This window comes from Cyclopterus lumpus, chromosome 4 (assembly GCF_009769545.1).
Source record: "Cyclopterus lumpus isolate fCycLum1 chromosome 4, fCycLum1.pri, whole genome shotgun sequence".
NCBI classification, from domain to species: domain Eukaryota; kingdom Metazoa; phylum Chordata; class Actinopteri; order Perciformes; family Cyclopteridae; genus Cyclopterus; species Cyclopterus lumpus.
This window is the reverse complement of record NC_046969.1, coordinates 27,194,512-27,216,301: the sequence shown is the minus strand read 5'-3', so window position 1 is coordinate 27,216,301 and position 21,790 is coordinate 27,194,512. Positions and strand designations below refer to the sequence as shown.

Below are 21,790 nucleotides of genomic sequence, written 5' to 3'. Positions count from 1 at the left end.
TCTCACCAGCTGCTCCATGAGGAGTGCTGCCACTGGGGTGGACATTCACATACCAGTTCCTTTACAGTGGAGAGAAACCCATGTTTTTGAGTTCCTGACCTTCAGCTCAGAGCTGACAGGAGACTTTATTCATGTGTTAAAGCTTGAATGAAGTGAAGACTATTATTATATTAATATTACTGTTAGTGGAGCTCCACATGTGGAGCACCACATGTTGTTCTCTCTCTGAGGATGAACTTGTTCCGCTCTGTCTGTCTTAACTTTGCTTATGATCAGACGGAACATAAATATCATGCAGCTCAGTTTGTTTAACTTTTTACAGAAAAACATACAGAAATAAATGACAACAAATTTTTTTCCAAGAAATATCAGTATTTCACATTTCCTTAATATGAAGTCTATATTTACTTTTTCATCTTGATAGCTGCTGTTGTCTCATTGGCTGCTGCAACACTGCAAAGTTTCCTGTTGTGGGACAAATAAAGGATTTTCTTATCTTATCTTAACTCTATTGACACAGTCGCGAAGGAGCAGAGGAAAGAAACGTCTCGTGAGTTGTGCCTCCAACTGAAAACATAAATAAACACGAGCGCCTGGAAGGCGTGAACCCGCCCAGAGACTCAGAGGAACGGCTGCTTTCCTATAACAATAGCTGCTTTCGGCCGGTTTCATTCTAATCCGTTACTTTAGAACCGATACTGAGCCAGACACAAGGATTCTGTCTGCATACACTTCATTCAAGTGAAATATATTAATACAACCCTTCTGGAGAATGACGCAGAAATGCACAACATGTCATTTAAAGTAACTTCTGCTCAAATGAAATGAAAAACATTTCTATATTTCTATTATATACTGTATATGCATAACTGATAATGCCTGTATTTCAATTCCTGACTTGATCAACAGTTTAATAATCATTTACACCACAGAACTCTTCACCCAGTGGAGGAAACAACTCAATATGAACTACTGATCACAACAAATCAGGATTTTCCTGATTAAACAAAAAAATATTTTTTTCTTTGAGAATTCTGTCGACCTTCGTGTTGGTTGAATTCCACCTTCATGTTAAATTAATTCCCAGCTGCCTTAATATTTACAGGTCATTAAATAGGTATCTATCATGGTGTGGACATGTAAACAAAACATCATGATTCATCTTTTTAGAAAGAAGTGAAATCAATGCCTTAAAAGTGGCCTCTTATTTTACTGTTATATTATTATTATAATTATTATTATACTTATTTCATGAATACTGTTCCTCTTCCTCAATAAAGTCGGTCATCATGTTTTAATGTTCACCAGTTTAGTATCCTCTCAAAAGGACCCATTTAAGAGTCCTTTCACGTGGTTTTATGTTCCCAGCTAGTGTTTTCCCTACAGGTCAAAGGTTCAATGAATGTTTCTCTGGATCAATAAGTTGAAATCACCTCGAGCTTACAGCCTGCTGATACTATACTAGCCTACACGTTCAATTTGAGGGCAAGTCGGTTTTCTGAGACATTAATATCTCATCTCCAAACATCTCCCTTTGTTCTCCAACCCACCGTCATGGCTGAAAGTAGCTAGCTGACATTCAACAATATGACTTCGGGGCATCCACCACTTGACATTAACTACTTGACATTTTCCATCACTTTTGTAGTCATCTGATCTTTCTTTGTATAAATTACTTTTTATTATTCTGTTTGTACTATTTGTTAACTGTTTGTTTCACGTCATGTTTTGCATGTCTGTATGTATTACATTTTGTCCTTTCTGTGGCCCCTAGGAAGATTAGTGGCCGCTAAGGCGTCAGCTAATGGGGATCCAGTTAATAAACTAAACAATATGACCTGACAGGGTTCCTTTAGAACTTAACTTAAGTACTTTGGGGCTGTTTGTGAAGAAGGAAATAACCAACTGTTAGATGAAGACAGTGATTCCCAACCTGGCTACTGGTATCCCCGGAGGTTTGGTCAACTTTCCAGTGAGCTAAAAGTAATGGATCGGTTGAAATAGTTAGCTAACTGTATTAACTGTATCACATTTCTTCAACCATTTAACTGATAAATGGTTGAACAAATGTGAAAGTAGGCTAATGGATAAACGAAAAAAGTTAGCTAAAAGTAATGTAAACGGTTGAAATATTTAGCTAACAGTAGGAGATGGCTAACTTGGAGAAGTAGTTAGCTAAAAATAATAGATAACCAGTAGAAACAGTTAGCTTGAAGAAAGCTAATGCATTAACTGTTAAAATATCGAGCTAAAAGGAATGGAAACAGTTGAAATAGTTGCTAAATGTTGTGGATAAACAGTTAAAAGGAGGCAAATGGATGACCAGTAGAAATAGTTAGCTAGTTAAAGAAAGATAATCTATAACAGTAGAAGTAGTTATCTAATAGTCGTGGATAACCGTTTGCAATAGTTAATTAGCTAAAAGAAGGCTAATCTATAACAATAGAAGAAGTTAGTTAAAAGTTGTGGATAACCGGTTGTAATAGTTAATTAGCTAAAAGTCATGGTTAACGGGTTTTAACAGTTAATTAGCTCAAAGTAGTGGATAACCGGTTGTAATAGTTAATTAGCTAAAAGTCGTGAATAAACGTCTGTAGTAGTTAGTTAAGATAGGGCTATAACAGTAGTGGTAGTTAGTTAAAGGTTGTGGATAACCGTCTGTAGTAGTTAGTTAACATAGGGCTATAACAGTAGTAGTAGTTAGTTAAAGGTTGTGGATAACCGGCTGTAGTAGTTAGTTAACATAGGGCTATAACAGTAGTAGTAGTTAGTTAACATAGGGTTATAGAAGTAGTAGTAGTTAGTTAAAGGTTGTGGATAACCGTCTGTAGTAGTTAGTTAACATAGGGCTATAACAGTAGTAGTAGTTAGTTAACATAGGGCTATAACAGTAGTAGTAGTTCGTTAAAGGTTGTGGATAACCGGCTGTAGTAGTTAGTTAACATAGGGCTATAACAGTAGTAGTAGTTAGTTAACATAGGGCTATAACAGTAGTAGTAGTTCGTTAAAGGTTGTGGATAACCGTCTGTAGTAGTTAGTTAACATAGGGCTATAACAGTAGTGGTAGTTAGTTAAAGGTTGTGGATAACCGTCTGTAGTAGTTAGTTAACATAGGGCTATAACAGTAGTAGTAGTTAGTTAAAGGTTGTGGATAACCGTCTGTAGTAGTTAGTTAACATAGGGCTATAACAGTAGTGGTAGTTAGTTAAAGGTTGTGGATAACCGTCTGTAGTAGTTAGTTAAGATAGGGCTATAACAGTAGTGGTAGTTAGTTAACATAGGGCTATAATAGTAGTAGTAGTTAGTTAACATAGGGCTATAACAGTAGTAGTAGTAGTTAGTTAACATAGGGCTATAACAGTAGTAGTAGTTAGTTAAAGGTTGTGGATAACCGTCTGTAGTAGTTAGTTAACATAGGGCTATAACAGTAGTGGTAGTTAGTTAACATAGGGCTATAATAGTAGTAGTAGTTAGTTAACATAGGGCTATAACAGTAGTAGTAGTTAGTTAACATAGGGCTATAACAGTAGTGGTAGTTAGTTAACATAGGGCTATAACAGTAGTAGTAGTTAGTTAACATAGGGCTATAATAGTAGTAGTAGTTAGTTAACATAGGGCTATAACAGTAGTAGTAGTTAGTTAACATAGGGCTATAACAGTAGTAGTAGTTAGTTAACATAGGGCTATAACAGTAGTGGTAGTTAGTTAACATAGGGCTATAACAGTAGTAGTAGTTGGTTAACATAGGGCTATAACAGTAGTAGTAGTTAGTTAACATAGGGCTATAACAGTAGTGGTTGTGGATAACCGTCTGTAGTAGTTAGTTAAGATAGGGCTATAACAGTAGTAGTAGTTAGTTAACATAGGGCTATAACAGTAGTAGTAGTTGGTTAACATAGGGCTATAACAGTAGTAGTAGTTGGTTAACATAGGGCTATAACAGTAGTAGTAGTTAGTTAACATAGGGCTATAACAGTAGTGGTAGTTAGTTAACATAGGGCTATAATAGTAGTAGTAGTTAGTTAACATAGGGCTATAATAGTAGTGGTAGTTAGTTAACATAGGGCTATAACAGTAGTGGTAGTTAGTTAACATAGGGCTATAACAGTAGTAGTAGTTAGTTAACATAGGGCTATAATAGTAGTAGTAGTTAGTTAACATAGGGCTATAACAGTAGTGGTAGTTAGTTAACATAGGGCTATAACAGTAGTAGTAGTTAGTTAACATAGGGCTATAACAGTAGTAGTAGTTGGTTAACATAGGGCTATAACAGTAGTAGTAGTTGGTTAACATAGGGCTATAACAGTAGTAGTAGTTGGTTAACATAGGGCTATAACAGTAGTAGTAGTTAGTTAACATAGGGCTATAACAGTAGTAGTAGTTGGTTAACATAGGGCTATAACAGTAGTAGTAGTTAGTTAACATAGGGCTATAACAGTAGTAGTAGTTAGTTAACATAGGGCTATAACAGTAGTAGTAGTTGGTTAACATAGGGCTATAACAGTAGTAGTAGTTGGTTAACATAGGGCTATAACAGTAGTAGTAGTTAGTTAACATAGGGCTATAACAGTAGTAGTAGTTAGTTAACATAGGGCTATAACAGTAGTAGTAGTTGGTTAACATAGGGCTATAACAGTAGTAGTAGTTGGTTAACATAGGGCTATAACAGTAGTAGTAGTTGGTTAACATAGGGCTATAACAGTAGTAGTAGTTAGTTAACATAGGGCTATAACAGTAGTAGTAGTTAGTTAACATAGGGCTATAACAGTAGTAGTAGTTAGTTAACATAGGGCTATAACAGTAGTAGTAGTTGGTTAACATAGGGCTATAACAGTAGTAGTAGTTAGTTAACATAGGGCTATAACAGTAGTAGTAGTTAGTTAACATAGGGCTATAACAGTAGTAGTAGTTAGTTAACATAGGGCTATAACAGTAGTAGTAGTTAGTTAACATAGGGCTATAACAGTAGTAGTAGTTAGTTAACATAGGGCTATAACAGTAGTAGTAGTTAGTTAACATAGGGCTATAACAGTAGTAGTAGTTAGTTAACATAGGGCTATAACAGTAGTAGTAGTTGGTTAACTCGTGATGAAGGTAAGTAGTGTGCCAGGTGTCCACATAAGGACCACAGTATGTGTGAGAGTCAACAGTTGGGAGCCCTGAGGCCGCAGCGGGTGCATCATCACCGGCATCATTTAAAAACATTCGGTGGGAACTGTTGGCCATTTTGTGCCCCTCCCCCCCCCCCCCCCCCCCCCTCGTCTTCCCTCTTACGCAGAGCGCAGAGTCGGGTCGTGATTTGCTGCGCGCGGCCCCCTCTGGCCCCCCTCCCTCTAGCCCCTCCCTCTGGCCCCCCTCCCTCTAGCCCCTCCCTCTGGCCCCCCTCCCTCTAGCCCCCACCCTCGGAGGGGGTAACTTATTACAGGAGCGCGCGGGCGGAGTCCCGACACATAACAGCCGTTTGGTTCTACCGGAGCAACGCGGAGTACCGGAGCCGTTAAATCAGGACACACACACACACATTATATATAAACTACGGACATGTCGGCCAACAAGGACAGCGACGGCTGGAGGACGTTCGTGTGGAACTCGGAGAAGAAGGAGTTTCTGGGACGAACGGGCATCAGTTGGTGTAAGTGAAGTCCTTCTTGTTCCTCTCATGGCGGTTTGAAAGTGGAGGAAAGAAGATGGAGGAGAGAGAACACACGGAACACCTGTTAGACGTCGTGACTCCGCCGTGCAACGGAGGCTAAACCCGTTAAAACCGTTAAACCACGTGGCCTTCCGCGAAGACACGACGCGCTTTCTGTCTTTTATTCCTGGTTTCGAGTCACGTGTCCGCTCGTGTTTAACGCACTTTGAGTGTTTCTAGCTGGAGTCAAACTGGGTTTAACGGGTTAACTGGTTCGCACCCAGTTCGAGGAAGTGTTACCGAGGCGTCGCCCGGCTGGAGGCGTTAATACACGTCCTTCGATGAAAAGGTCACGCTGAAGGACGGACCGGTGAGGGCCGGGGCGCTCTCTCCGGGCCACACCGGGGAAAGTTACGTGTCTCTGTGTCTGCAGCCTCCCCGGAGAGACAACCAGAGGGACGACCCGAGGACATGCCCCCCCCCCCCAAAAAAGTACCGAGCTCCCTTTGGGGTTTCATGTTTAAAGCCCGGATTAACGGACCCGGATCCTGAGACCCGGGTCCGGTACTTAAAGGGCTTTTTAACTAGATCACGCGCTCAGCCTGTTAAACAGCACCGGTGTAAGCTCTGTAACCCGTCTATAGGATTAAACCACTGCCCGGTTACCGGGGCCGGTAACACTGTGCCGAGCTGATCACGACTCACATGTCTCCAGAGCCCCCCCTCTCCTCCCCCTCCCCCTCCCCGAAAGAATCGGCACGATGGCCGGCTACTGTTTGTCAGTTTCTCCGCTCTGCTTCCATCAGGGGAGATACTTTAAGTAATGCACTATTGTTGTTATTATTAATCAATATGTTCATAAATAAACGGTTCCGTTATGTGACCGACATCTCGGTGGCTCACGTGTCTCCATGGCAACACGGTTTAAGGTTCATGGCAAACTTGCAGGAGCTGAGGAAAAGATGTGATTAGTGTAGTAATACTTCTTCCCCTCGTGTACTTGTACTGCACCTACTAAATGCTGTGTGTGTGTGTGTGTGTGTGTGTGTCGGGGGGGGGTAGATGATGTGTCGCACCAACTAAAAAGAGAGCGACGATGTTGCTCAGGAAAAGCAACAGGTTGCTTTCCCTGAGTTGCTGAATCAAGTGAAGGTGTCTGTTGTTTGTAAATGGAGGAGCTGAGGGCAGACAGGTGTCTCCTCCACCACTGTGGATGTGCTGCTCTGCGGCAGCAGTCTGGGGGGGGGGGGGGGATTTACATGTCTAGGTTCTATCTTCATCAACGTCTCGCACCTGGTCCACCTGCACCCAGGACCCAGAACGCTGGTTCCTGAGCAATACTTCTCTTAATGGTTATTCTGAAGCGCTGCACGTGATGCGTTCAGTGGGTGTCGTCCTTCCCCCCTCAACAGGTGAGTCACACAGGAAGCCAGACAATCTACCTGTGGCGTGCTACATAGAGGACAACCGGTTTTGGACCCACCAAACTGGTTTCACACGGGCGGCTTTGGACTTGAAACTGGGAAGACGTTTTTGCGACGCTGCCACAACAACGGTGGCAGCTAACAAACAAGGAAATAACAACGGTTATAACCCCCCCCCCCCTATTTTACAACAACATGGAGGTTTAGACCTCATTCCCTCGTGACTTCCCAGAGTGCAGTTCACCGCGTGGTGACTTCCCAGAGTGCAGTTCACCGCGTGGTGACTTCCCAGAGACTTTAAACCCCCTCTGACCGTTGTAGCCTCGTCAATAACCCCCCCTTGTCTCCACAGTGAAGATCTTCCTGTTCTACGTGATCTTCTACGGGTGCCTGGCGGGGATCTTCATCGGGACCATCCAGGCCCTGCTGCTCACTCTCAGCAACTACAAGCCCACCTACCAGGACAGGGTGGCCCCCCCAGGTAAGACCCCGGGCTGCCTCTCTGGTACTGTCCTTCTGACCTCAGGTCAGCTTCAGCCATTTTGTCCTTCGCTGCACTCGGCCAGTCTTTGTCCCCCTCGGGGCCAACCCCTCCCCCTTGTGATTGTGGACTCTCGTGTTGGTCTCTAGAAGGACCTGGTCTCAGCTCAGACCTCTAAGCTTGTTTTTCTGCAGGACAATCCTAATCTGTAAATAATGTCTCACTGGGAAAGAGCTTGGCCTCTTGTTTCACAGCACATGTTGAATATGGGTCTTAGAGGACAGTACATGAGAATAGATCAGGAGACAGTAGATGAGAATAGATCAGGAGACAGTAGATGAGAATAGATCAGGAGACAGTAGATGAGAATAGATCAGGAGACAGTAGATGAGAATAGATCAGGAGACAGTAGATGAGAATAGATGAGGAGACAGTACATGAGAATAGATCAGGAGACAGTAGATGAGAATAGATCAGGAGACAGTAGATGAGAATAGATGAGGAGACAGTACATGAGAATAGATCAGGAGACAGTAGATGAGAATAGATCAGGAGACAGTAGATGAGAATAGATCAGGAGACAGTAGATGAGAATAGATGAGGAGACAGTACATGAGAATAGATCAGGAGACAGTAGATGAGAATAGATCAGGAGACAGTAGATGAGAATAGATGAGGAGACAGATGAGAATAGATGAGGAGACAATAGATGAGAATAGATGAGGAGACAGTAGATGAGAATAGATGAGGAGACAGATGAGAATAGATGAGGAGACAGTAGATGAGAATAGATCAGGAGACAGTAGATGAGAATAGATCAGGAGACAGTAGATGAGAATAGATCAGGAGACAGTAGATGAGAATAGATCAGGAGACAATAGATGAGAATAGATCAGGAGACAGTAGATGAGAATAGATGAGGAGACAGTAGATGAGAATAGATCAGGAGACAGTAGATGAGAATAGATCAGGAGACAATAGATGAGAATAGATCAGGAGACAGTAGATGAGAATAGATCAGGAGACAGTAGATGAGAATAGATCAGGAGACAGATGAGAATAGATGAGGAGACAATAGATGAGAATAGATGAGGAGACAGTAGATGAGAATAGATCAGGAGACAGTACATGAGAATAGATCAGGAGACAATAGATGAGGAGACAGTAGATGAGAATAGATAAGGAGACAATAGATCAGGAGACAGTACATGAGAATAGATCAGGAGACAATAGATGAGAATAGATCAGGAGACAGTAGATGAGAATAGATCAGGAGACAGTAGATGAGAATAGATGAGGAGACAGTAGATGAGAATAGATCAGGAGACAGTACATGAGAATAGATCAGGAGACAGTAGATGAGAATAGATGAGGAGACAGTAGATGAGAATAGATAAGGAGACAATAGATGAGGAGACAGTAGATGAGAATAGATCAGGAGACAGTACATGAGAATAGATGAGGAGACAGTAGATGAGAATAGATAAGGAGACAATAGATGAGGAGACAGTACATGAGAATAGATAAGGAGACAATAGATGAGGAGACAGTAGATGAGAATAGATCAGGAGACAGTAGATGAGAATAGATGAGGAGACAGTAGATGAGAATAGATGAGGAGACAGTACATGAGAATAGATCAGGAGACAGTAGATGAGAATAAATGAGGAGACTACATGAGAATAGATGAGGAGACAGTAGATGAGAATAGATGAGGAGACAGTAGATGAGAATAGATAAGGAGACAATAGATGAGGAGAATAGATGAGGAGACTACATGAGAATAGATGAGGAGACAGTACATGAGAATAGATAAGGAGACAGTAGATGAGGAGACAGTAGATGAGAATAGATCAGGAGACAGTACATGAGAATAGATGAGGAGACAATAGATGAGAATAGATCAGGAGACAATAGATGAGAATAGATCAGGAGACAGTAGATGAGAATAGATGAGGAGACAATAGATGAGAATAGATGAGGAGACAGTAGATGAGAATAGATCAGGAGACAGTAGATGAAAATAGATCAGGAGACAGTAGATGAGAATAGATCATGAGACAGTAGATGGAAATAGATGAGGAGACAGTAGATGAGAATAGATCAGGAGACAGTAGATGAAAATAGATCAGGAGACAGTAGATGAGAATAGATGAGGAGACAATAGATGAGGAGACAGTAGATGAGAATAGATCAGGAGACAGTAGATGAAAATAGATCAGGAGACAGTAGATGAGAATAGATCATGAGACAGTAGATGGAAATAGATGAGGAGACAGTAGATGAGAATAGATCAGGAGACAGTAGATGAAAATAGATCAGGAGACAGTAGATGAGAATAGATGAGGAGACTACATGAGAATAGATGAGGAGACAGTAGATGAGAATAGATGAGGAGACAGTAGATGAGAATAGATAAGGAGACAATAGATGAGGAGAATAGATGAGGAGACTACATGAGAATAGATGAGGAGACAGTACATGAGAATAGATAAGGAGACAGTAGATGAGGAGACAGTAGATGAGAATAGATCAGGAGACAGTACATGAGAATAGATGAGGAGACAATAGATGAGAATAGATCAGGAGACAGTAGATGAGAATAGATGAGGAGACAGTAGATGAGAATAGATCAGGAGACAGTAGATGAGAATAGATGAGGAGACAGTAGATGAGAATAGATCAGGAGACAGTAGATGAGAATAGATGAGGAGACAGTAGATGAGAATAGATCAGGAGACAGTAGATGAGAATAGATGAGGAGACAATAGATGAGAATAGATGAGGAGACAGTAGATGAGAATAGATCAGGAGACAGTAGATGAAAATAGATCAGGAGACAGTAGATGAGAATAGATCATGAGACAGTAGATGGAAATAGATGAGGAGACAGTAGATGAGAATAGATCAGGAGACAGTAGATGAAAATAGATCAGGAGACAGTAGATGAGAATAGATGAGGAGACAATAGATGAGAATAGATGAGGAGACAGTAGATGAGAATAGATCAGGAGACAGTAGATGAAAATAGATCAGGAGACAGTAGATGAGAATAGATCATGAGACAGTAGATGGAAATAGATGAGGAGACAGTAGATGAGAATAGATCAGGAGACAGTAGATGAAAATAGATCAGGAGACAGTAGATGAGAATAGATGAGGAGACAGTACATGAGAATAGATGAGGAGACAGTAGATGAGAATAGATAAGGAGACAATAGATGAGGAGACAGTACATGAGAATAGATAAGGAGACAATAGATGAGGAGACAGTAGATGAGAATAGATCAGGAGACAGTAGATGAGAATAGATGAGGAGACAGTACATGAGAATAGATCAGGAGACAGTAGATGATAATAAATGAGGAGACTACATGAGAATAGATGAGGAGACAGTAGATGAGAATAGATGAGGAGACAGTAGATGAGAATAGATAAGGAGACAATAGATGAGGAGAATAGATGAGGAGACTACATGAGAATAGATGAGGAGACAGTAGATGAGAATAGATGAGGAGACAGTAGAATAGAGGACAATAGAACACCTTAGAGTAGAGGGCAATATAACACAGTATAGTAGATGACAGTAGAGTACAGAACAGTAGAGTATATTATAATATAACACAGTAGAGGATAGGACAATAGAACACAGTAGAGTATATGACAATATAACACAATAGAGCAGAATACAGTAGAGTAGAGGACAATATAACACAGTAGAGTAGAGGACAATATAACACAGTAGAGTAGAATACAGTAGAGTAGATGACAATATAACACAGTAGAGTAGAGGACAATAGAACACCGTAGAGTAGATGACAATAGAACACGGTAGAGTAGAGGACAATAGAACACAGTAGAGTAGATGACAATAGAACACGGTAGAGTAGATGACAATAGAACACGGTAGAGTAGATGACAATATAACACCGTAGAGTAGATGACAATAGAACACGGTAGAGTAGAGGACAATATAACCCAGTAGAGTAGAGGACAATAGAACACCGTAGAGTAGATGACAATAGAACGCAGTAGAGTAGAGGACAATAGAACACGGTAGAGTAGATGACAATAGAACACCGTAGAGTAGATGACAATAGAACACCGTAGAGTAGATGACAATAGAACACCGTAGAGTAGATGACAATAGAACGCAGTAGAGTAGATGACAATAGAACACGGTAGAGTAGATGACAATAGAACACCGTAGAGTAGATGACAATAGAACACCGTAGAGTAGATGACAATAGAACACGGTAGAGTAGATGACAATAGAACACCGTAGAGTAGATGACAATAGAACGCAGTAGAGTAGATGACAATAGAACACAGTAGAGTAGATGACAATAGAACACAGTAGAGTAGAGGACAATAGAACGCAGTAGAGTAGATGACAATAGAACACGGTAGAGTAGATGACAATAGAACGCAGTAGAGTAGATGACAATAGAACGCAGTAGAGTAGATGACAATAGAACGCAGTAGAGTAGATGACAATAGAACACGGTAGAGTAGATGACAATAGAACGCAGTAGAGTAGATGACAATAGAACGCAGTAGAGTAGAGGCCTGATAAAGAAACAGGGCGTACTGGCTGCTCAGCCGCTCTCACTCTGAGGCTAAAAGTTTCCATTGTGAGAGGGGAGGAGGGGGGAGGGGGGGCTCTCAGGCCTGGCGTCTGCTCCACAACAACACGCTCACAACTACAGTAACAAACAGAGAGACTGCTGGGAAAAAAGGTTGTTCACGCCACGCCTCATGAGGCCTCCAGCCCCACGCCGGTGGAAAAGTACTGAGGGCACTAACTCACTGTGTGTGTGTGTGGCAACTCCATTTACTTTACTATTAAAAACACTCTGACAATCACTAGTTGAATTACTTTTCTTATCATTAAAACACTGTGTATATATATATATATATATGTGTGTGGGTGTGTGGATATATATATACACTTATTTATCTATATACGTGTGTGTGTTGTCCCTGTTGTTATGGCTATTAAAACACTATATATACAGTATAAATACGTCATGTTTCCAGGTGTCTATATATATATATATATTTATATAATAAATATATTTATATATATAGACCAGTGTTCCCCCTAGGTTTACAGCTTCAGGGGGGGCCCACCGACCGACACAAACACTTCAAGGAAACATGGTGTTCATTTCTTTTAATGACTACAAAGTGCACGTTTTGTCACTGCAGTGTGTTCTTCGGGTTTTGAAAGAACATTTCCAGAGCACATTGAGATGTTTGTGTTGACCTGCAGACACATGAACTGTAGGCAGCAGCACATCCCATTGTGTCATAATAATGATGATATGACCTTATCATGGTTCATGGTGGAGAAGTTTACCCTGCTGACCGGGACCACTGGTGGGTACACCAGCCCCCTGTGTCCAGCTGTGTCCTGTACGTAAATACATGCATCAATTAACAGATGATACAACACAGTACATAGAGAATGTGTTCTCTACAGAACATTCATAAAACCAAGAAGAAATGTACCGTGTTGTATCTATCTATTAATTAATGCATGTATTTACTTACTTACCGAGATCGGGGGGGGGGGGGGCACTTTGGCTCATTAGGAGAGCTACTCCGGGTTCTACCTGCAGGAGAGCTACTCCGGGTTCTACCTGCAGGAGAGCGACTCCGGGTTCTACCTGCAGGAGAGCTACTCCGGGTTCTACCTGCAGGAGAGCGACTCCGGGTTCTACCTGCAGGAGAGCGACTCTGGGTTCTACCTGCAGGAGAGCTACTCCGGGTTCTACCTGCAGGAGAGCGACTCTGGGTTCTACCTGCAGGAGAGCGACTCTGGGTTCTACCTGCAGGAGAGCTACTCCGGGTTCTACCTGCAGGAGAGCGACTCTGGGTTCTACCTGCAGGAGAGCGACTCCGGGTTCTACCTGCAGGAGAGCGACTCTGGGTTCTACCTGCAGGAGAGCGACTCTGGGTTCTACCTGCAGGAGAGCGACTCCGGGTTCTACCTGCAGGAGAGCGACTCTGGGTTCTACCTGCAGGAGAGCGACTCTGGGTTCTACCTGCAGGAGAGCTACTCCGGGTTCTACCTGCAGGAGAGCGACTCCGGGTTCTACCTGCAGGAGAGCGACTCTGGGTTCTACCTGCAGGAGAGCTACTCTGGGTTCTACCTGCAGGAGAGCTACTCTGGGTTCTACCTGCAGGAGAGCGACTCTGGGTTCTACCTGCAGGAGAGCTACTCTGGGTTCTACCTGCAGGAGAGCTACTCTGGGTTCTACCTGCAGGAGAGCTACTCTGGGTTCTACCTGCAGGAGAGCGACTCTGGGTTCTACCTGCAGGAGAGCTACTCTGGGTTCTACCTGCAGGAGAGCGACTCTGGGTTCTACCTGCAGGAGAGCGACTCTGGGTTCTACCTGCAGGAGAGCGACTCTGGGTTCTACCTGCAGGAGAGCGACTTGTCCCTCTCCACCACGCAGATGGTTTGCTTTTCACGTGATGTTGGACGCTCTCTGCCGGCTGGTGGGAGTGTGCTCACCTGTTTGTGCTCACCTGTCTGTGCTCACCTGTCTGTGCTCACCTGTCTGTGCTCACCTGTCTGTGCACGATACCGAGAGCGGAGGAGGAGTGTTAACGCGACCACGTAGAGATAGAAATGACATGGACCTGTTCTTTAGGAAAGGGAACCGTACATTACTAAAGAACACAGAGTGTGTATTTATGTATATATATATTTATGTGTATTTATACACACGCCTCATGTTCCAGGTCTGTCTATATATATATATTTATGTGTATTTATACACCCCCTCACAGGGCTGTCTCACACGCCTCGCTCCCTGAAGTCAGAGATCTCCTTCAGCCTCTCCGACCCGGGGTCCTACATGAAGTACACGGAAACCGTGGAGAATTTCCTGGCTAAGTACGACGAGCTGCGCCAGGCCGACCAGATGAAGTTTGAAGACTGCGGCGGTGAGTATGAGCCGCGTATTGATCCCCGATCCGTGCCGGTCCCACGAGTCCTCCCGTGACCCGGGTCCTGTGTCTCTTGCAGACTCCCCCATGTCCTACACGGACCGCGGCAGCCTGGACAGCGACCAGGGCCAGAGGAAGGCGTGCCGCTTCCACCGCTCGCTGCTCGCCGGCTGCTCCGGAGAGAGCGACCCCCACTACGGCTTCAAGGACGGGAAGCCGTGCATCATCGTCAAGCTCAACCGCGTCGTCAACTTCAGACCTAAGGTAGGCCTCGTCGCCACGGCAACCAAGCAAAATGTTACCTTAGCTGCTGCCGCCGTTTAGTTTGCATTGTGGGTAATATGAAGCTGATATGGATTCAGATGAACATTGACTCCTCCCCCTCCAGTTATTAATACCACACGTTGTTCTGCTACTGCGTCACGTGACCTCTGTCTCTGGTTTCAGGCTCCGGCTAACAACCAGACTCTACCTGATCCTCTGCAGACCAGATCTCAGCCCAACCTGATCCCCATCTTCTGCAAGAACAAGGTAGGTCTGAGCTTCTGGTCTCAGGTTCTGTGGTTCCTAAAGGTGAGGGGGCGTGACTCTAACCCCCCCCCCCCCCCCCCCCCCCCCGTGGTGTTTCAGAGGGACGAGGACGTGGACAAGATCGGAGAGATCAAGTACTTCGGCCTGGGCGAGGGCTTCCCCCTGCAGTACTACCCGTACTACGGCAAGCTGCTGCAGCCCCAGTACCTGCAGCCGCTGGTGGCCATCCAGTTCACCAACCTGACCCGGGACCAGGAGCTCCGCATCGAGTGCAAGGCCTACGGCGCCAACATCGGCTACAGCGAGAAGGACCGCTACCAGGGCCGCTTCGACGTGAAGTTCACCATCACCTCGTGACCTCTCACTGTGACCTCACACAATGTAGAGAATAAAGAGATAAACACCACTAGTCTTTGAACATTCATGATATACAGGACCTTCATCTGTGTGCTTTACACTAGCTTCTCTGTGTGTGTGTGTGTGTGTGTGTGTGTGTGTATGTGTGTGTCCAGGGTTAGGATGTAAAACAAGAGTAGCAATAGCAAATATTTATTCTGCTGTACATGAGTGTTCATCATCTATTACTGTAACTCACTACTGACCTGTAGCTCCTCCCCCTGTAGTCCTGCTGTGATCTGTGCTTCAGTGGTCCAAGGTGTGTGTGTGTGTGTGTGTGTGTGTGTGTGTGTGTGTGTCGATGTGCTAACTGAATACTAGCATGGTACTCTGACTCCGTCTGTTTCTTCTTCTCTGGTAGCGTAGAGCTTTTGTGGGTCGTCTCCATGGAGACAAACTCACTATTGAATGTTTTAACCATTTTCATGGTGGAATAATTTTATATTTATGCAGTTGTACATTTTGTTCAAAGTGTCTGTATGAATCAAAAACCAAAAAACTAAAGTTTAAAAACAGGTGAAGCATCAGAGGCCGTTTCCGTGTAATGACGTGTAGTCGTGTGTTCAATGTGAAGATCAACCCTTTATTTAATCTGCATAAGGCTGAAACAATAAACAAACATGAGTCACCCGTCTGGCCGCTTCCTGTCTTGTCACGCGTCCAGAATCCTGAAGAAGTACTGAACCTGTGGGGACACGCAACCTTGTTAGTGACCTTGAGACCCCGTCCCCGTGGTAACAAGGAGCCGCTTGTCAGCGACCCACTTCCTGCAGAACAAAGCTTTGTTTCTAATTCAGAGCCGAGTCATGAGACCCGTGTGGGCGGGGCCTGCTCACCTCCAGCAGCCCGTCCTCCGGCAGGTCGGTGCAGTGGACGGCGTTCTTCACCTTGTCTCTGCCGTACAGCGCTCGCAGGGAGGTCGGCCGCAGGTGGCGGCACACTTCCTGTTGGGGGAGTAGAAGTACATTTATTCGAGTACTTGTACTACTAGAACTGAGCTTGAGTTTGTGTACAGATGAAGAGAACACATCGATTAGTTGATTGACAGCTAATGTTTTCACATGTTATTTCCTCGTTTATTTCTCTTTTTTTAAACACTTCTGTTTACATTTGAATACTTTTTAATACTTTATCTATTTCCTGATTATACTCAAACTGGAATAATGGTTTTCAGTACTTCTCCGTGTGGTATGAGTACTTCCTCCAGCTCGGTTCCATGAATATGGAAGTGAACCTGATGAAATGTTCAGTGGAGGCGACGACTCAGCAGCTGGTCATGTGACCCGCAGACAGGAAGTGACAGTAAATACTCTAGATTTATGTGGAGTATCTGACCCTCAAGGTCAGACCGGGTTCTCCTGGTCTCTGGTCCCCGTCAGACCACGTGAATAATTCATTTACTCTGAGGGAACCGCTTTAGAACATGTAGTGTTCTACGGATAAAGAGACGTGATCCTTCTCTCTCCGTAACTAAATACGAGAACATCATGTGACCATCATGTGACCTTTATGTGACCATCATGTGACCTTCATGTGACCATCATGTGACCTTCATGTGACCATCATGTGACCTTTATGTGACCATCATGTGACCTTCATGTGACCTTCATGTGACCTTTATGTGACCTTTATGTGACCTTCATGTGACCATCATGTGACCTTCATGTGACCATCATGTGACCTTCATGTGACCTTTATGTGACCTTCATGTGACCTTTATGTGACCATCATGTGACCATCATGTGACCTTCATGTGACCATCATGTGACCTTTATGTGACCTTCATGTGACCGTTATGTGACCATCATGTGACCTTTATGTGACCATCATGTGACCATCATGTGACCTTCATGTGACCTTCATGTGACCTTTATGTGACCATCATGTGACCTTTATGTGACCTTCATGTGACCATCATGTGACCATCATGTGACCTTCATGTGACCATCATGTGACCTTTATGTGACCTTCATGTGACCATCATGTGACCTTCATGTGACCTTCATGTGACCATCATGTGACCTTTATGTGACCATCATGTGACCATCATGTGACCTTTATGTGACCATCATGTGACCTTTATGTGACCTTCATGTGACCATCATGTGACCATCATGTGACCTTCATGTGACCATCATGTGACCTTCATGTGACCATCATGTGACCTTCATGTGACCTTTATGTGACCATCATGTGACCTTTATGTGACCTTCATGTGACCATCATGTGACCATCATGTGACCTTCATGTGACCATCATGTGACCTTCATGTGACCATCATGTGACCTTCATGTGACCTTTATGTGACCATCATGTGACCTTTATGTGACCATCATGTGACCATCATGTGACCTTTATGTGACCATCATGTGACCATCATGTGACCTTCATGTGACCTTTATGTGACCATCATGTGACCATCATGTGACCTTTATGTGACCATCATGTGACCATCATGTGACCATCATGTGACCATCATGTGACCTTTATGTGACCATCATGTGACCTTTATGTGACCTTTATGTGACCATCATGTGACCTTTATGTGACCATCATGTGACCTTCATGTGACCTTCATGTGACCATCATGTGACCATCATGTGACCTTCATGTGACCATCATGTGACCTTTATGTGACCATCATGTGACCTTCATGTGACCTTCATGTGACCATCATGTGACCTTTATGTGACCATCATGTGACCTTTATGTGACCATCATGTGACCTTTATGTGACCATCATGTGACCATCATGTGACCTTTATGTGACCTTCATGTGACCTTCATGTGACCTTTATGTGACCATCATGTGACCATTATGTGACCTTCATGTGACCTTCATGTGACCATCATGTGACCATCATGTGACCTTCATGTGACCTTCATGTGACCATCATGTGACCTTCATGTGACCTTCATGTGACCATCATGTGACCATCATGTGACCTTCATGTGACCATCATGTGACCTTCATGTGACCTTCATGTGACCATCATGTGACCATCATGTGACCTTCATGTGACCATCATGTGACCATCATGTGACCATCATGTGACCTTCATGTGACCATCATGTGACTATCATGTGACCTTCATGTGACTATCATGTGACCATCATGTGACCATCATGTGACCATCATGTGACCTTCATGTGACCATCATGTGACTATCATGTGACCTTCATGTGACCATCATGTGACTATCATGTGACCATCATGTGACCATCATGTGACCTTTATGTGACCATCATGTGACCATCATGTGACCTTCATGTGACCATCATGTGACCTTCATGTGACCTTTATGTGACCTTCATGTGACCTTCATGTGACCATCATGTGACCTTCATGTGACCTTCATGTGACCATCATGTGACCTTCATGTGACCTTCACGTGACCATCATGTGACCATCATGTGACCTTTATGTGACCTTCATGTGACCTTCATGTGACCATCATGTGACCATCATGTGACCTTCATGTGACCATCATGTGACTATCATGTGACCTTCATGTGACCATCATGTGACTATCATGTGACCATCATGTGACCTTCATGTGACCATCATGTGACCATCATGTGACCTTCATGTGACCATCATGTGACCATCATGTGATTGTAATGAGTCTGATGTCCACTAATGGGCGGGGAAGCTGCTGATCACATGCCGTCCATACAGAAGAAGAGAAGAAGTTTCTGTGGGTCAGTGGTTAGCTGGTCTGTCTTTCAATCAGGGGGTTGGTGGTTCAATCCCCGCCCTAGTCCATGTGTCCTTGATCAAGACACTTAACCCTGCATTGTTCCCTGTAGCTGTTCTACTGTGTATGAATGTATCATGGTTGTAAGTCGCTTTGGATAAAAGCGTCAGCTAAATGACATGTAATGTAATGTAATATAAGTGCTACTGAATATTGATACTACTACTCATACTGAATACTGCTACCAAATAATACTATACCTGATGATTACTAAATACTGAATACTAATACTCATTCTGATTACTACTAATACATATAGTAAATAAATATAAGGAGAAACTGATCTTTGAAAGTCATGAGCCACTAATGAACTTTAGAGGGACTGAAGGTGTGAGTTTCATTAGAGTTCACATCACGCCCAGCACTGGTGCACAGACGCAGGTACACACACACATATTTGTGTGTTTTACTTTTCATGTGATCAACTTTGAACCAATCAGAGGCTGGCATAGTGTGAGCCTTAATGATGAAACAGAAATACAACAATAAATAACGGAACCCTCTTTAACGAGCAGAAAAAACACTCTGAACCAGACCCACAAGATGTCGTTTAGGAGAAAAGAATGCAGCCGCTGCTGTGATTTTAATATCATTAATAGTACTAATAATAATAACCAGTTGGCTCTTTTTTTATTTTATTTAATTTAGTGAAAAGAAATAAAGTGTATTATATGTTTGAATACATGATGCAGGAAGATGAATAATTGAACATATTGTCTGACTCACTGGATCGGCGGGGCCACAGAACCCCCTGAAGGACTGAGCGACGTCGGTTCCGTGGATCTCCAGGACCATGGAGGGTCCAGAGCACAGCTCCGTCACCATTGTCTGCAGGGAGAGGAACCCAATAACATGAACATCTCCCCAGACGGAGAACCAGAGGAACAGCGGAACCGCGTGTACTCACGGGGTACTCTGTGACGACGCCTTTGTAAACCTCGTAGAACTCCTCTGCGTTGGCCCGGTCCACGTTGAACTGGGAGATGAGATATAAGATATGAGATATAAGATATGAGATAAGATGAGATATAAGATATGAGATAAGATATGAGATATAAGATGAGATATAAGATATGAGATATAAGATATAAGATGAGATATAAGATAAGATGAGATATAAGATGATATATAAGATGAGATATAATATAAGATATGAGATAAGATATGAGATATAAGATGAGATATAAGATATGAGATATAAGATATAAGATGAGATATAAGATGAGATATAAGATGAGATATAATATAAGATATGAGATATAAGATATGAGATATAAGATGAGATATAAGATATAAGATGAGATATAAGATAAGATGAGATATAAGATATGAGATAAGATGAGATATAAGATGAGATATAAGATAAGATGAGATATAAGATAAGATGAGATATAAGATATGAGATAAGATGAGATATAAGATATGAGATAAGATGAGATATAAGATGAGATATAAGATGAGATATAAGATAAGATGAGATATAAGATAAGATGAGATATAAGATATGAGATAAGATGAGATATAAGATGAGATATAAGATATGAGATAAGATGAGATATAAGATAAGATGAGATATAAGATATGAGATAAGATGAGATATAAGATAAGATGAGATATAAGATATGAGATAAGATGAGATATAAGATGAGATATAAGATGAGATATATGCTGACTCGGACGGGGGACATTGTCGGGCGGTGGAAAGAGCACTTTGAGGAACTCCTAAACTCGGCCAACATACTAAAAGGGGGACCGGAGAGTGTGCTCGAGCTATCGTGGTATCACACTACTCAGCCTCCCGGGGAAAGCTTGTGCCAGGGTGCTGTAAGGGAGGCTCCGACCGTTGGTCGAACCACAGATTCAAGACCAGCAGTGCGGATTCTGTCCCGATCGTGGAACTGTGGACCAGCTCTTTACCCTCGCAAGACTACTGGAGGTGTCCTGGGAGTTTGCCCAACCAGTCTACATGTGCTTTGTGGACTTGGAGAAGGCTTTCGACCGGGTCCCTCTGGGGTTTTTGTGGTGGGTGCTGCAGGCGTATGGGGTGCCAGACTTGGTGCAACGGGATATCCGGTCTCTGTACACCTGTGTTCGTATTCTCTGCATTAAGTCAGACATGTTCCTGGTGGGTGTTGGCCTCCGTTAGGGATGCCCTTTCTCACCGGTCCTCTTCGTAGTTTTCATGGACAGGATATCTAGGCGCAGCCGGGGGGTGGAGAAGGTCAGGTTTGAGGGTCTCAGGATCGCCTCTCTGCTGTTTGCAGATATGGTCCTGTTGGCTTACTCGAACCGTGACCTCCGGCATTCACTGGGGCGTTTTGAAGCCGAATGTGAAACGGCGGGGATGAGAGTCAGCACCTCCAAATCTGAGGCCATGGTGCTCTGAAGGAAACCGGTGGATTGATCCCTCCAGGTGGGGACGGAGTGCCTACCTCAAGCGAAGAAGTTCAAATATCTCGGGGTCTTGTTCACCAGTGAGGGTAAGGTGGAGCGAGAGTCGACAGGCGGATCGGTGAAGAGTGAACTGAGCCGGAAGGAGCAGCTCTCAATTTACTGGTTGGTCTACGTTCTGACCCTCACCGATGGTCACAAACTCCGGTGGATCGAA

At 43.4% G+C, this 21,790-nt stretch overlaps 2 protein-coding genes across 3 annotated transcripts in view; one reads left to right on the top strand and one right to left on the bottom strand.

Annotated features, from left to right (window-relative positions):
- The first annotated feature begins 5,272 nt into the window (after positions 1–5,272).
- On the top strand, positions 5,273–16,052 carry atp1b1a (ATPase Na+/K+ transporting subunit beta 1a). Of its 2 annotated transcripts, XR_004609340.1 has the most exons (7): positions 5,278–5,632; positions 7,409–7,537; positions 14,339–14,494; positions 14,577–14,761; positions 14,945–15,028; positions 15,128–15,524; positions 15,684–16,052. XR_004609340.1 is itself a non-coding variant. In XM_034530004.1 (6 exons), exons 1-6 carry the CDS (start codon positions 5,542–5,544, stop codon positions 15,383–15,385), a joined length of 903 nt encoding a protein of 300 aa, XP_034385895.1. In that variant the 5' UTR covers positions 5,273–5,541; the 3' UTR covers positions 15,386–16,052. The 2 variants fall into 2 exon arrangements, 1 of the variants encoding a protein (XP_034385895.1); XM_034530004.1 differs by having other exon boundaries at positions 5,273–5,632; positions 15,128–16,052.
- The window catches only part of nme7 (NME/NM23 family member 7), a 22,822-nt gene continuing 16,841 nt past the window's right edge, over positions 15,810–21,790 (bottom strand). The window contains exons 9-12 of the mRNA XM_034530003.1: positions 20,090–20,158; positions 19,909–20,010; positions 16,261–16,368; positions 15,810–16,109 (exon numbers count right to left, since the gene is read on the bottom strand). Of these exons, the coding sequence (XP_034385894.1) occupies positions 16,077–16,109; positions 16,261–16,368; positions 19,909–20,010; positions 20,090–20,158 (312 nt within the window). The 3' untranslated portion in view covers positions 15,810–16,076. The remainder of the gene's footprint in view (positions 16,110–16,260; positions 16,369–19,908; positions 20,011–20,089; positions 20,159–21,790) is intronic.

Bases quoted from the DNA above. Each gene is read 5' to 3' on its own strand.
- atp1b1a (XM_034530004.1), top strand. From the start codon at position 5,542: ATGTCGGCCAACAAGGACAGCGACGGCTGGAGGACGTTCGTGTGGAAC. The intron at 7,538-14,338 runs GTAAGACCCCGG...ACCCCCTCACAG, and splicing joins GGACAGGGTGGCCCCCCCAG to GGCTGTCTCACACGCCTCGC. The intron at 15,029-15,127 runs GTAGGTCTGAGC...GTGGTGTTTCAG, and splicing joins CCATCTTCTGCAAGAACAAG to AGGGACGAGGACGTGGACAA.